The sequence below is a fragment of the Oncorhynchus keta genome, chromosome 4, assembly GCF_023373465.1.
Source record: "Oncorhynchus keta strain PuntledgeMale-10-30-2019 chromosome 4, Oket_V2, whole genome shotgun sequence".
Classification (NCBI taxonomy): domain Eukaryota; kingdom Metazoa; phylum Chordata; class Actinopteri; order Salmoniformes; family Salmonidae; genus Oncorhynchus; species Oncorhynchus keta.
Window position 1 is genome coordinate 60,771,795 of NC_068424.1, and position 13,779 is coordinate 60,785,573.

Genomic DNA, 13,779 nt, shown 5'->3' on the forward strand with positions numbered 1-13,779 from the left:
GAATGGTCAATCAAATGACTCAAGTCCAGATCGTTAGTAGGTGGAAGCTTATTCATTTACATGTCAATCTGCTTGTTCATACCTAATCCTTATTTTACCAGGTTGGCTGAGAACACTCCCTTTAACGACCTAGATTTGCAGAGAGTTGCAGGAGAAAGGAAAGGGTTTAAATTAGAAGCTGAGGATGATTTGGTAGCCAAGGCACCAGGGATAACATCCCATACTCTTGCGACAAGTGCTGTGGGATCATGTAAATTCACTAATCCTTATAATATATGGATCAGTTCATGCTTGCCTGTTTTGAGGTTGAGGTGATTTGTAGATTTCTGTGCTGCAACTAACCCTGTCAGATCCAATGACTAATAGAAAGGCTCTATAGCAATTAGAAGATATTTTGAAGATATTCTGTTTGTTCCCATTTCTGGCAGCTTTGATAAAGAGACATATAAAGGTGATTCTTTTCACTTTGTACATGACCTCCCCTTGATAGCACCACATTTGTTTTTTGGCAACAGGATACTAACACACTTCATGACCAAAAGTATGTGCTCGTAAAACATCTCATTCCAAAATCATGGGCATTAATATGGAGTTGGTCCTCCCTTTGCTGCTAGAACAGCCTTCACCTTTCTGGTAAGGCTTTCTACTTGATGTTGGAACATTGCTGCTGGGACTTGCTTCCATTCAGCATTAGTGAGGTCAGGTACTGATGTTAGGCGATTAGGATTGGCTCGCAGTCGGTGTTCCAATTCATCCCAAAGGTGTTTGATGGAGTTGAAGTCAGGGCTCTGTGCAGGCAATCAAGTTCTTCCACACCGATCTCGACAAACCATTTCTGTACGGACCTCGTCTAGAATGTCATTGTATGCTGTAGTGCTAAGATTTCCCTTCACTGGAACTAAGGGCCCTAGCACGAACCATGAAAAACAGCCACAGACCATTATTCCTTCGGGCAGGTAGCGTTCTCCTGGCATCCGCCAAGCCTAACTTCGTCCGTCGGACTGCCAGATGGTAAAGGGGCGAGCTTTACACCACTCCAGCCGAAGATTGGCATTACACACGGTGATCTTAGGCTTGTGCGTGGCTGCTCGGCCATGGAAACCCATTTCATGAAGCTCCAGACACACATTTATTTTCCTGACGTTGCTTCCACAGGCAGTTTGGAACTCGGTAGTGAGTGTTTTAACTGAGGACAGACGATTTTGACATGCTTCTGCACTCGTCAGTTCTGTTCTGTGAGCTTGTGCGGCCGACCACTTTGCGGCTCAGCCGTTGTTGCTCCTAGACTTTTCCACTTCACAATAACAGCACTTACAGTTGACCGGGGTAGTTCCAGCAGGGCAGAAATTTGACCCACTGACTTGTTGGAAAGACTGCCATCTTGAAAGTCACTGAGCTCTTAAAAGTTAGGACATTCTACTGTCAGTGTTTGTCTATAGAGAATGCATGGCTTTTGCTCAATTTTATACACCTGTCAGCAACGGGTGTGGCTGAAATAGCCAAATCCAATCATTTGAAGGGGTGGCCACATCATTTGTGTATATATAGCTAGTGTAGCTGATCCAGCAGAAAGGGCCAAATGAGGGCCAAAGACCAAATGAAAGTTAAAGAAAGAGCGAGAAATACAGTAGATAGGTGACACCAAGTCAGTTTCAACGTCAGTTTCTCCACCTCCCTCTCCTTCAACAGAATGGCCCTGTGTCATTTCACCTTCCTCTCTTCCCTCTGTCCTTCCTCCTCTCCTCTAGCTTGACTAAATAGACAGGTCTCTTTTCTCTACGCTACCTTGATTACTTACAGAACCACATCTAAAGGCTGCCTGAGAAAGAAGGCAATTCAGATTCCACTAGGTATTAGATCACTGCCTGTGATATCAACTGTACTCTCTTTTCCCCGCTCTCCCTCGCTCTCTTTTCCCCTCTCACACTCCCCCTCACTCTCTTGCTGTTACTCTCTCTCTCCCCATCTCTCCCTCTCACCCTCTCTTCCCCTGTCACTTATCTTGGAAATGGTTCAGTTTCCATCAACAGATGGTACAGAGGACATATTTCAGGCCTCAGCTCATTGTGTGTCTCTTTATACTAGAGGTCGACAAATTATGATTTTTCAACGCCGATACCGATTATTGGAAGACCAAAAAAAGCAGATACCAATTAATCGGGCGATTTAAAAATATGATTTTTTAAATAATGACAATTACAACAATACTGAATTAACACTTATTTTAACTTAATATAATACATCAATACAATCAATTTAGCCTCAAATAAAATCAAACATGTTCAATTTGGTTTAAATAATGCAAAAAAGTGTTGGAGAAGAAAGTAAAAGTGCAATATGTGGCGATGTAAAAAAGCGAACGTTTAGTTCCTTGCTCAGAACATATGAAAGCTGGTGGTTCCTTTTAACAGGAGTCTTCAATATTTCCAGGTAAGAAGTTTTAGGTTGTAGTTATTATAGGAATTATAGGACGCTCTCTCTCTATACGATTTGTATTTCATATACAGTCGTATGAAAAAGTTTGGGCACCCCTGACAATTTCCATGATTTCCATATATAAATAATTGGGTGTTTGGATCAGCAATTTCAATTTGATCTATCAAATAACAGTAATATTTCAGTAGTGAAATGAGGTTTATTAGATTAACAGAAATTGTGCAATATGCATCAAAACAAAATTAGACAGGTGCATAAATTTGGGCACCCCAATAGAAAAATCACATCAATATTTAGTAGAGCCTCCCTTTGCTAAAATAACAGCCTCTAGACGCTTCCCATAGCCTCTAATGAGTGTCTGGATTCTGGATGAAGGTATTTTGGACCATTCCTCCTTGCAAAACATTTCAGTTCAGTTAGGTTTGATGGTTGCCGAGCATGGACAGCCCACTTCAAATCATCCCACAGATACTCAATAATATTCAGGTCTGGGGATTGGGATGGCCATTCCAGAACATTGTACTTGTTCCTCTGCATAAATGCCCGGGTAGATTTTGAGCAGTGTTTTGGGTCGTTGTCTTGTTGAAATATTCAGCCCCGGCGTAACTTCAACTTTGTGACTGATTCTTCAACATTATTCCCAAGAATCTGCTGATATTGAGTGGAATCCATGCGACCCTCAACTTTAACCTCTAGTAACTCCCCACCCCGGGTCCGGGAGCGTAATCGTCGACTGACACTAATTAGCATCACGCAAGGGACATAAATATTCCTAGAAAATATTCCTATTCATGAAAATCACAAGTGAAATATATTGAGACACAGCTTAGCCTATTGTTAATCACCCTGTCATCTCAGATTTTCAAAATATGCTTTACAGCCAAAGCTAGACAAGCATTTCTGTAAGTTTATCAATAGCCTAGTATAGCATTTTGTCCAGCTAGCAGCAGGTAACTTGGTCACGGAAATCAGAAAAGCAATCAAATTAAATTGTTTACCTTTGATGAGCTTTGGATGTTTTCACTCACGAGACTCCCAGTTAGATAGCCAATGTTCCTTTTTTCCAAAAATATTATTTTTGTAGGCGAAATAGCTCCGTTTGTTCTTCACGTTTGGCTGAGAAATCGCCCGGAAATTGCAGTCACGAAAACGCAGCAAATTAGCTCCATAATATCGAAAGAAACATGGCAAACGTTGTTTATAATCAATCCTCAAGGTGTTTTTCAAATATCTATTTGATAATATATCCACCGGGACAATTGGTTTTTCAGTAGGACCGATTGGAATAATGGATACCTCTGTATTTTACGCGAGAATCACTCTGAGAGCCATCAGGTGACCAATTGCACAATGTAGCCGCTTACGGGTATTCTTCAACATAAATGCGTAAAACTACGTCACAATGCTGTAGACACCTTGGGGAATACGGAGAAAAAGTAATCTGGTTGATAGCCCATTCACTGCTCAATAGGGACGCATTGGAACGCAGAGCTTTCAAAAGATGAGTCACTTCCGGATTGGATTTTTCTCAGGCTTACGCCTACAATATCAGTTCTGTTATACTCGCAGACAGTATTTTTACAGGTTTTGGAAACTTTAGAGTGTTTTCTATCCTAAGCTGTTAATTATATGCATATTCTAGCATTTTGTCCTGACAAAATATCCCGTTCACTACGGGAACGTTATTTTTCCATAAATGAAAATACTGCCCCCTAGTCACAAAACAAGATTCCCAGTACCGGCACTGGCCACACAGCCCCATGGAACCCCCACCAAATTTTTACTGTGGGTAGCAAGTGTTTTTCTTGGAACGCTGTGTTCTTTTGCCGCCATGCATAATATCCCTTGTTACAGTGCCTTGCGAAAGTATTCGGCCCCCTTGAACTTTGCGACCTTTTGCCACATTTCAGGCTTCAAACAAAGAAATAAAACTGTATTTTTTTGTGAAGAATCAACAACAAGTGGGACACAATCATGAAGTGGAACTGAAAAATTGGGCGTGCAAAATTGACATCATTTGAGTCAATTGGAGGTGTACCTGTGGATGTATTTCAAGGCCTACCTTCAAACTCAGTGCCTCTTTAATTGACATCATGGGAAAATCAAAAGAAATCAGCCAAGACCTCAGAAAAAAAATTGTAGACCTCCACAAATCTGGTTCATCCTTGGGAGCAATTTCCAAACGCCTGAAGGTACCACGTTTATCTGTACAAACAATAATACGCAAGTATAAACATCATTGGACAACGCAGCCGTCATACCGCTTAGGAAGGAGACGCCTTTTGTCTCCTAGAGATGAACGTACTTTGGTGAAAAAAGTGCAAATCAATCCCAGAACAACAAACGACCTTGTGGAGATGCTGGAGGAAACCAGTAAAAAACGATCTATATCCACAGTAAAACGAGTCCTATATTGACATAACCTGAAAGACCGCTCAGCAAGGAAGAAGCCACTGCTCCAAAACCGCCATAAAGCCAGATAACGGTTTGCAACTACACATGGGGACAAAGGTCATACTTTTTGGAGAAATATCCTCTGGTCTGATGAAACAAAAATAAAATTGTTTGGCCATAATGACCATCGTTGTGTTTGGAGGAAAAAGGGGGATGCTTGCAAGCCGAAGAACATCATCCCAACCGTGAAGCACGGGGGTGGCAGCATCATGTTGTGGGGGTGCTTTGCTGCAGGAGGGACTGGTGCACTTCACAAAATAGATGGCATCATGAGGTAGGAAAATTACGTGGATATATTGAAGCAACATCTCAAGACATAAGTCAGGAAATTAAAGCTTGGTCGCAAATGGGTCTTCCAAATGGACAATGACCCCAAGCATACTTCCAAAGTTGTGGCAAAATGGATTAAGGACAACAAAGTTAAGGTATTGGAGTGGCCATTACAAAGCCCTGACCTCAGTCCTATAGAACATTTGTGGGCAGAACTCAAAAAACATGTGCGAGCAAGAAGGCCTGCAAACCTGACTCAGGAATGGTCCAAAATTCTACCAACTTACTGTGGGAAGCTTGTGGAAGGCGATCTGAAACGTTTGACCCAAGTTAAACCATTTAAAAAGGCAATGCTACCAAATACTAATTGAGTGTATGTAAACTTCTGACCCACTGGGAATGTGATGAGAAATAAAAGCTGAAATAAATCACTCTACTATTATTCTGACATTTCACATTCTTAAAAAAAAGTGGTGATCCTAAATGACCTAAGACGGGGAATTTTTACTAGGATTAAATGTCAGGAATTGTGAAAAACTGAGTTTAAATGTATTTGGCTAAGATGTATGTAAACTTCCGACTTCAACTGTAAAGGCAGGCAGACAGGCTGAAAGGCAGACAGGCTGAAAGGCAGACAGGCTGAAAGGCAGACAGGCTGAAAGGCAGACAGGCTGAAAGGCAGACAGGCTAAAAGGCAGACAGGCTAAAAGGCAGACAGGCTAAAAGGCAGACAGGCTAAAAGGCAGACAGGCTAAAAGGCAGACAGGCTAAAAGGCAGACAGGCTAAAAGGCAGACAGGCTAAAAGGCAGACAGGCTGAAAGGCAGACAGGCTGAAAGAGACAGGCTGAAAGGCAGACAGGCTAAAAGGCAGACAGGCTAAAAGGCAGACAGGCTAAAAGGCAGACAGGCTAAAAGGCAGACAGGCTAAAAGGCAGACAGGCTAAAAGGCAGACAGGCTAAAAGGCAGACAGGCTAAAAGGCAGACAGGCTAAAAGGCAGACAGGCTAAAAGGCAGACAGGCTAAAAGGCAGACAGGCTGAAAGGCAGACAGGCTAAAAGGCAGACAGGCTAAAAGGCAGACAGGCTAAAAGGCAGACAGGCTAAAAGGCAGACAGGCTAAAAGGCAGACAGGCTAAAAGGCAGACAGGCTAAAAGGCAGACAGGCTAAAAGGCAGACAGGCTGAAAGGCAGACAGGCTGAAAGGCAGACAGGCTGAAAGGCAGACAGGCTGAAAGGCAGACAGGCTGAAAGGCAGACAGAACAACTGTTCAACCACCCTACTGACCACCTACTGGACAGTGAGCCAACCAGCCAGTCAACCAGCCAGACAGGGAAGCAGGTGTGTGTGATGTCTTACTTGGCGTTGGGACGTGTGGAGATATCCTGCAGGTCCCCAGGGTCAAACAGCTGAGAGCCCTTCAGTCCCAGCTCCTCACAGCCACGCAGGAACACACTCAGGTTGTCCTGAAGGGAGAGAGAAAACAGAATATTACTTAGAGAGGACATAATCACATCAGACGCCATAAAGTGCTTTGAAAGACTGGTCATGGCTCCCATCAACACCATTATGCCAGAAACCCTAGAACCACGTTCATCTGTACAAACAATATTACGCAAGTATAAACACCATGGGACCACGCGGCCATCATACCACTCAGGAAGGAGACGCGTTCTGTCTTCTCGAGATGAACGTACTTGTGCAAATCAATCCCAGAACAACAGCAAAGTACCTTGTGAAGATGCTGGAGGAAACAGGTACAAAAGTATCTATATCCACAGTAAAACGAGTCCTATATCGACATAACCTGAAAGGCCGCTCAGCAAGGAAGAAGCCACTGCTCCAGAACCGCCATAAAAAAGCCAAGGATGAACCAGGTGTTGGTCTTGGCTGATTTCATTTGGTTTTCCCATGATGTCAAACAAAGAGGCACTGAGTTTAAATGTAGGCCTTGAAATACACCCACCGGCACACCTCCAATTGACTCAAATGATGTCAATTAGCCTATCAGATGCTTCTAAAGCCATGACATCATTTTCTGGAATTTCCCAAGGTGTTTATAGGCGAAGTCAACTTAGTGTATGTAAACTTCACTGGAATGTGATACAGTGAATTATAAGTGAAATTATCTGTCTGTAAACAATTGTTGGGAAAATGACGTGTCATGCACAAAGTAGATGTCCTAACCGACTTGCCAAAGCTAGTTTGTTAAACTCTCTGGGATATGTGGGATGGTAGCATCCCACTTGGCCAAAAGCCAGAGAAAATGCAGAGCGCCAAATTCAAATAAATTCCTATAAAAATCTAACTTTCATGAAATCACACATGTAAGATACCAAATTAAAGCTACATGTGTTGTGAATCCAGCCAACATGTCAGATTTCAAAAAGGCTTTTCGGGTAAAAGCAAATGATGCTATTATCTGAGCATAGCACCATAGTAAACAAAACGGATGGCACTGTGATAGACTGCATCCAATTTATTGAGTAGGGTATTGGAGGCTATTTTGTAAATGATGGTCAGTTTTATGAGGGTATGTTTGGCAGCACGAGTGAAGGATGCTTTGTTGCGAAATAGGAAGCCGATTCTAGATTTAACTTTGGATTGGAGATGTTTGATGTGAGTCTGGAAGGAGAGTTTAGAGTCTAACCAGACACCTAGGTATTTGTAGTTGTCCACATATTCTAAGTCAGAACCGTCCAGAGTAGTGATGCTGGACAGGCGGGCAGGTGCAGGCAGCGATCGGTTGAAGAGCATGCATTTAGTTTTACTTGTATTTAAGAGCAGTTGGAGGCCATGGAAGGAGAGTTGTATAGCATTGAAGCTCGTCTGGAGGGTTGTTAACACAGTGTCCAAAGTATACAGAATGGTGTCGTCTGCGTAGAGGTGGATCAGAGACTCACCAGTAGCAAGAGTGACATCGTTGCTGTATACAGAGAAGAGAGTCGGCCTAAGAATTGAACCCTGTGGCACACCCATTGAGACTGCCAGAGGGCCGGACAACAGGCCCTCCGATTTGACACACTGAACTCTATCAGAGAAGTAGTTTGTGAACCAGGCGAGAAAATCATTTGAGAAACCAAGGCTATCGAGTCTGCCGATGAGGATGTGGAGATTGACAGAGTCGAAAGCCTTGGCCAGGTCAATGAATACGGCTGCACAGTATCGTTTCTTATTGATGGCGGTTAAGATATTGTTTAGGCCCTTGAGTGTGGCTGAGGTGCACCTATGACCAGCTCTGAAACCAGATTGCATAGCGGAGAAGGTACGGTGGGATTGGAAATGTTCAGTAATCTGTTTGTTGACTTGGCTTTTGAAGACCTTAGAAAGGCAGGGTAGGATAGATATAGGTCTGTAGCAGTTTGGGTCTAGAGTGTCTCCCCTTTGAAGAGGGGGATGACCGCAGCTGCTTTCCAATCTTTGGGAATCTGACACGAAAGAGGTTGAACAGGCTAGTAATAGGGGTTGCAACAATTTCGGCAGATCATTTTAGAAAGAAAGGTTGTCGAGCCCGGCTGATTTGTCGGGGTCCAGATTTTGCAGCTCTTTCAGAATATCAGCTGACTGGATTTGGGAGGAGAAATGGGGAAGGCTTGGGCGAGTTGCTGTGGGGGGTACAGTGCTGTTGACCAGAGTAGGGGTAGCCAGGTGGAAAGCATGGCCAGCCGTAGAAAAATGCTTATTGAAATTCTCAATTATAGTAGATTTATCGGTGGTGACAGTGTTTCCTAGCCACAGTGCAGTGGGCAGCTGGGAGGAGGTGGTCTTATTCTCCATGGACTTCACAGTGTCCCAGAACTTTTTTGAGTTTGTGTTGCAGGAAGCAAATTTCTGCTTGAAAAAGCTAGCCTTGGCTTTTCTAACTGCCTGTGTATATTGGTTTCTAACTTCCCTGAAAAGTTGCATATCTTGGGGGCTGTTCGAAGCTAATGCAGAACACCATAGGATGTTTTTGTGTTGGTTACCCTCTCTGGGATAGGGGGACGCAAATGTCCCACTTGGCCAATTGCCAGGGAAAATGCAGAGCGCAAATTTCAAATAAAATACTATAAAATTCAAACTCATTAAATCACACATGTAAGATAGCAAATTAAAGCTACACTCGCTGTGAATCCAGCCAACATATCAGATTTCAAAAAGTATTTTCAGCGAAAGCATAAGAAGCTATTATCTGATGATAGCACAGCAGTAAACAAAGAGAGAAATAATATTTCAACCCTGCAGGTGCTACACAAAACGCAGAAATAAAATATAAAACATGCCTTACCTTTGATGAGCTTCTTTTGTTGGCACTCCAATATGTCCCATAAACATCACAAATGGTCCTTTTGTTCGATTAATTCCGTCCATTTATATCTCAACTGTCCATTTATTTGGTGCGTTTGATCCAAAAAAAAAACAGCTTCCAATTTGCGCAAAGTCGCAACAAAATATCTCAAAAGTTTCCTGTAAACTTTGCCAAAACATTTCAAAATACAACTTTAGGTATTTTTAAACGTTAGTAATCGATCTGTTTTCAATAGAGGACGAGAGAAAACTAATGCTACTTTTCAAGTCTTGGCCAACTCTCAACAGCGTTACCCTTTTCCAGGATGCACAAAGGAATAACCTCAACCAAATTCTAAAGACTGGTGACATCCAGTGGAAGTGGTAGGAACTGCGAACAAGTGCCTAAAAATATAGTTTCCCCATGAGAACCCAATGAACAGACCTCAAAAATAAATAATTCTGAATGGTTAGTCCTTGGGGTTTTGCCTGCTACATACGGATGCAGGCAATGAGGCAGTGATCGCTGAGATCTTGGTTGAAAACAGCAGAGGTGTATTTAGAGGGCAAGTTGGTTAGGATGATATCTATGAGGGTGCCTGTGTTTACGGCTTTGGGGTGTGCAGGGTGAATATGTCGTCTGTCATACAATAATTTGGTAGAAAGCCAATTTGACATTTGCTCAGTACATTGTTTTCACTGAGGAAATATACGAGTCTGCTTTTAATGATAATACAAAGGATTTTCCCAAGGTTTCTGTTAACGCATAACCCCATGGTAGTTATTGGGGTCAAATGTGTCTCCACTTTGTGGATTGGGTGATCAGTCCTTGGTTCCAGATATTGGGGAAGATGCCAGAGCTAAGGATGATGTTAAAGAGTTCTAGTAAAGCCAATTGGAATTTGTTGTCTGTATATTTGATAATTTCATTAAGGACACCATCAACACCATAGGCCTTTTGGGTCGGAGGGTTTGTATTTTGTCCGTTAGTTAATTCAATGTAATTGGAGATTCCAGTGGGTTCTTGTAGTCTTTAATAGTTGATTCTAAGATTTGTATGCGTTTTTGATGTTTGTTCTTTGTTATAGGGCCAAAAAGATTGGAGAGTTGGTTCATATTAGAATGACTGATTTTGCTGTGATCTGATAGGGGTGTGAGCGGGTTGACTGTGAACGCTCTGAGAGACTCTGGGTTGAGGCCAGTGGTAAAGTAGTCTACAGTACTACTGCCAAGAGATGAGTTATAGGTATACCTACCGTCCCCTCAAAGCCTACCATTGATTATGTACATACCCAGCGTGTGTGACAGAGCTGTAGGAGTTTTTTGTTGGTTATGTTGACGTAGTTGTGCCGAGGGGGGCATATGGGGGAGGGAATGCCTTCGCCTCCAAGTATTTGTCCCCCTGTGTGCTGAGGGAGTCAGGTTCTTGTCCAGTTCGGGCATTTAGGTCGCCACAGACTAGTACATATCCCTGCGCCTGGAAATGATTGATTCCCCCCTCCAGGATGGAGAAGCTGTCTTCATTAAAGTATGGTGATTCTAGTGGGAGGGTATAGGTAGCACATAGGACATCTTTCTCTGTTGAGATCATTTCCTTTTGAATTTCTAGCCAAATGAAAGATGTTCCTGTTTTTATTAATTTATTTAATAGAGTGAATTACGTCTGCTCTATACAAAATTAGCATACCCTCAGAGTCCCTTCCCTGTTTCAAACCTGGTAGTTTGGTGGATGGGACTACCAGCTCTCTGTAACCTAGAGGGCAACCAGTGGGTCCATCTCCTCTATACCATGTTATTGTAGGATGACAATGTCTGTATTTCAGAAGTCCAGGTTCCTGCTCTTTAGGTCAAAGGCAGATGACCTCAGGCCTGGGATATTCCAGGATGAGATAGTGAAGGCTGTGTGTTCAATAAAGTGTTCAATGTTGTTAGTCGTGTGGTTTGGCCTCAGACCAGTAAGTGTGAGCAGAGCCTGCTGAGCATCTGGTACATGCCATTGGCTTGGGCTAGTGTAAGAGTGAGGGTTGGGCCTGTTTGCCTGCTCTCTCTCTTTGTTCCCCCCCATCTCTCTCTCACTGTCTCCCATGCAGAGCGTGCCAGGTGTCCTGCAGTCCTTTGTTCTGTTCTGTCGGTGCAACCTGACCCTGGTAAGGCTCCTGTCCCCTTCTCTTCTCCAGTTCCCAGCCTATTTCTCTTCTCTCCCATTCTCCCTCTCTACACAGAGCTGGATTTTCTCACATTTCAGAGCATTTCTCACTGTGCCCTGGAGAGGAGACCCCACCCATAAACACACACACACACACACACACACACACACACACACACACACACACACACACACACACACACACACACACACACACACACACACACACACACACACACACACACACACACACACACACACGGTGTGAATGGATATTGCTCTGCCGGCAGGATATGTAAAAGACAAATCAACAAAAACTATTTTTCACAATATTGAGCAATTGGAACAGTAGTATTAAGTGACATCAACTTCTCCCAAATCAGCACTTGCATACACACTGATAAAAACTATTGACATGCATTTCAAGGTCTACAAGGTTTTGCTCTTCCCATCTATATGTTTATCATAGCAGACTTTATTTTATCACTTAGAACAGTTTTGACACTCACCACGACATCCTTTATCATAAAGTTGGTTGGACCTCTAAAAACACACGTCACGTCATTATACTATTTTTGTTTATAAAGCCTTCCTCAATAAACTACCAATTTACTTATCATTGTTGAAATGTAGAAACTCAGATTACACCACTAGATCACAGGGTTGGTTAATGCTGGAGACTCCACGTGTATCCACAGAGTTGGGTAAATCTGTTTTTTCCTAACATGCCCCTATCATGTGGAATAATCTCCAAGTAACATTTCATTTGGATATGTTGTTGTCTCTGGGTCAGTTTAGGAGAAAGGCTAGGGATTTTTGTATTTATAAATGTGCTTGTTTTGTTTATTGTGTATATAATATTTGCTATTTATTTAATTTTGTGTTTTAAATTGTGTATACTTTTCTTTTCTGTATTGTTCACATTTGCAAATGAGACCTAGGTCTCAATGTGTTTTTCCCTGGTTAATTAAATAAAAGTTAATCAAAAAAGACAAATAATGTTCCATATCTATATACACTAGATCCTCACTGAACTTCTGGAGAGAGTTTGCTGCACTGAAAGTAAAGGGGTTGAATAATTTTGCACGCCCAATTTTTCAGTTTTTGATTTGTTAAAAAAGTTTGAAATATCCAATAAATGTCATTCTACTTCATGATTGTGTCCCACTTGTTGTTGATTCTTCACAAAATACAGTTTTATATCTTTATGTTTGAAGCCTGAAATGTGGGAAAAGGTCGCAAAGTTCAAGGGGGCCGAATATTTTCGCAAGGCACTGTATATATACAAAAGTATGTAGACACCACTTCAAATGACTGGATTTGGCTATTTCAGCCAAACCCGTTGCTGACAGGTGTATAAGATCGAGCACACAGCCATGCAATCTCCGTAGAATGGCCTTACTGAAGAGCTCAGTGACTTTCAACGTGGCACCGTCATAGGGTGCCACCTTTCCAACAAGTCAATTTCTGCCCTGCCGGAGATGCCCCGGTCAAGTGTAAATGCTGTTATTATTATTGTTATTGTTGTTGCTCCTATTATCTAGGAGCAACAACAACTCAGCCGCAAAGTGGTAGGTCACAAAAGCTCACAGAACGTGACCGCCGAGTTGCAACACTCACCGCTGCTCGGTTGCAACACTCACAACCAAGTTCAAAACTGCCTCTGGAAGCAATGTCAGCACAATAACTGTTCTTCAGGAGATTCAAAAATGTGTTTCCAAGCCTAAGATCACCATGTACAATGCCAAGTGCCAGCTGGAGTGGTCCTTCTGTAGCTCAGTTGGTAGAGCATGGCGCTTGTAACGCCAGGGTAGTGGGTTCGATTCCCGGGACCACCCATACGTAGAATGTATGCACACATGACTGTAAGTCGCTTTGGATAAAAGCGTCTGCTAAATGGCATATTATTTATTTTATTTATTTAAAGCTCGCCGCTACTGGACTCTGGAGAAGTGGAAATGCGTTCTCTGGAGAGATGAATCACGTTTCACCATCTGGCAATCAGACGGACGAATCTGGGTTTGGCGGATGCCAGGACAACGCTACCTGCCCGACTGCATAGTGCCAACTATACATTTCCTTTCCTGTTTCAACATGACAATGCCCCCGTGAACAAAGTGAGGTCCATACGGAAATGGTTTGTCAAGATCGGTGTGGAAGAACTTGACTGGCCTGCACAGAGCCCTGACCTCAACTCCATCAAACACC

The 13,779-nt window shown here is 42.7% G+C and overlaps 1 protein-coding gene across 7 annotated transcripts in view; it reads right to left on the reverse strand.

Annotated features, from left to right (window-relative positions):
* LOC118379901 (LIM and calponin homology domains-containing protein 1-like) overlaps window positions 1-13,779 on the reverse strand; it is a 146,090-nt gene that overhangs the window by 56,481 nt on the left and 75,830 nt on the right. For all 7 annotated transcript variants that reach the window (XM_035766925.2, XM_035766920.2, XM_035766906.2 and 4 more), the window contains exon 4: window positions 6,519-6,625. In XM_035766925.2, coding sequence (XP_035622818.1) covers window positions 6,519-6,625 — 107 coding nt within the window. The remainder of the gene's footprint in view (window positions 1-6,518; window positions 6,626-13,779) is intronic.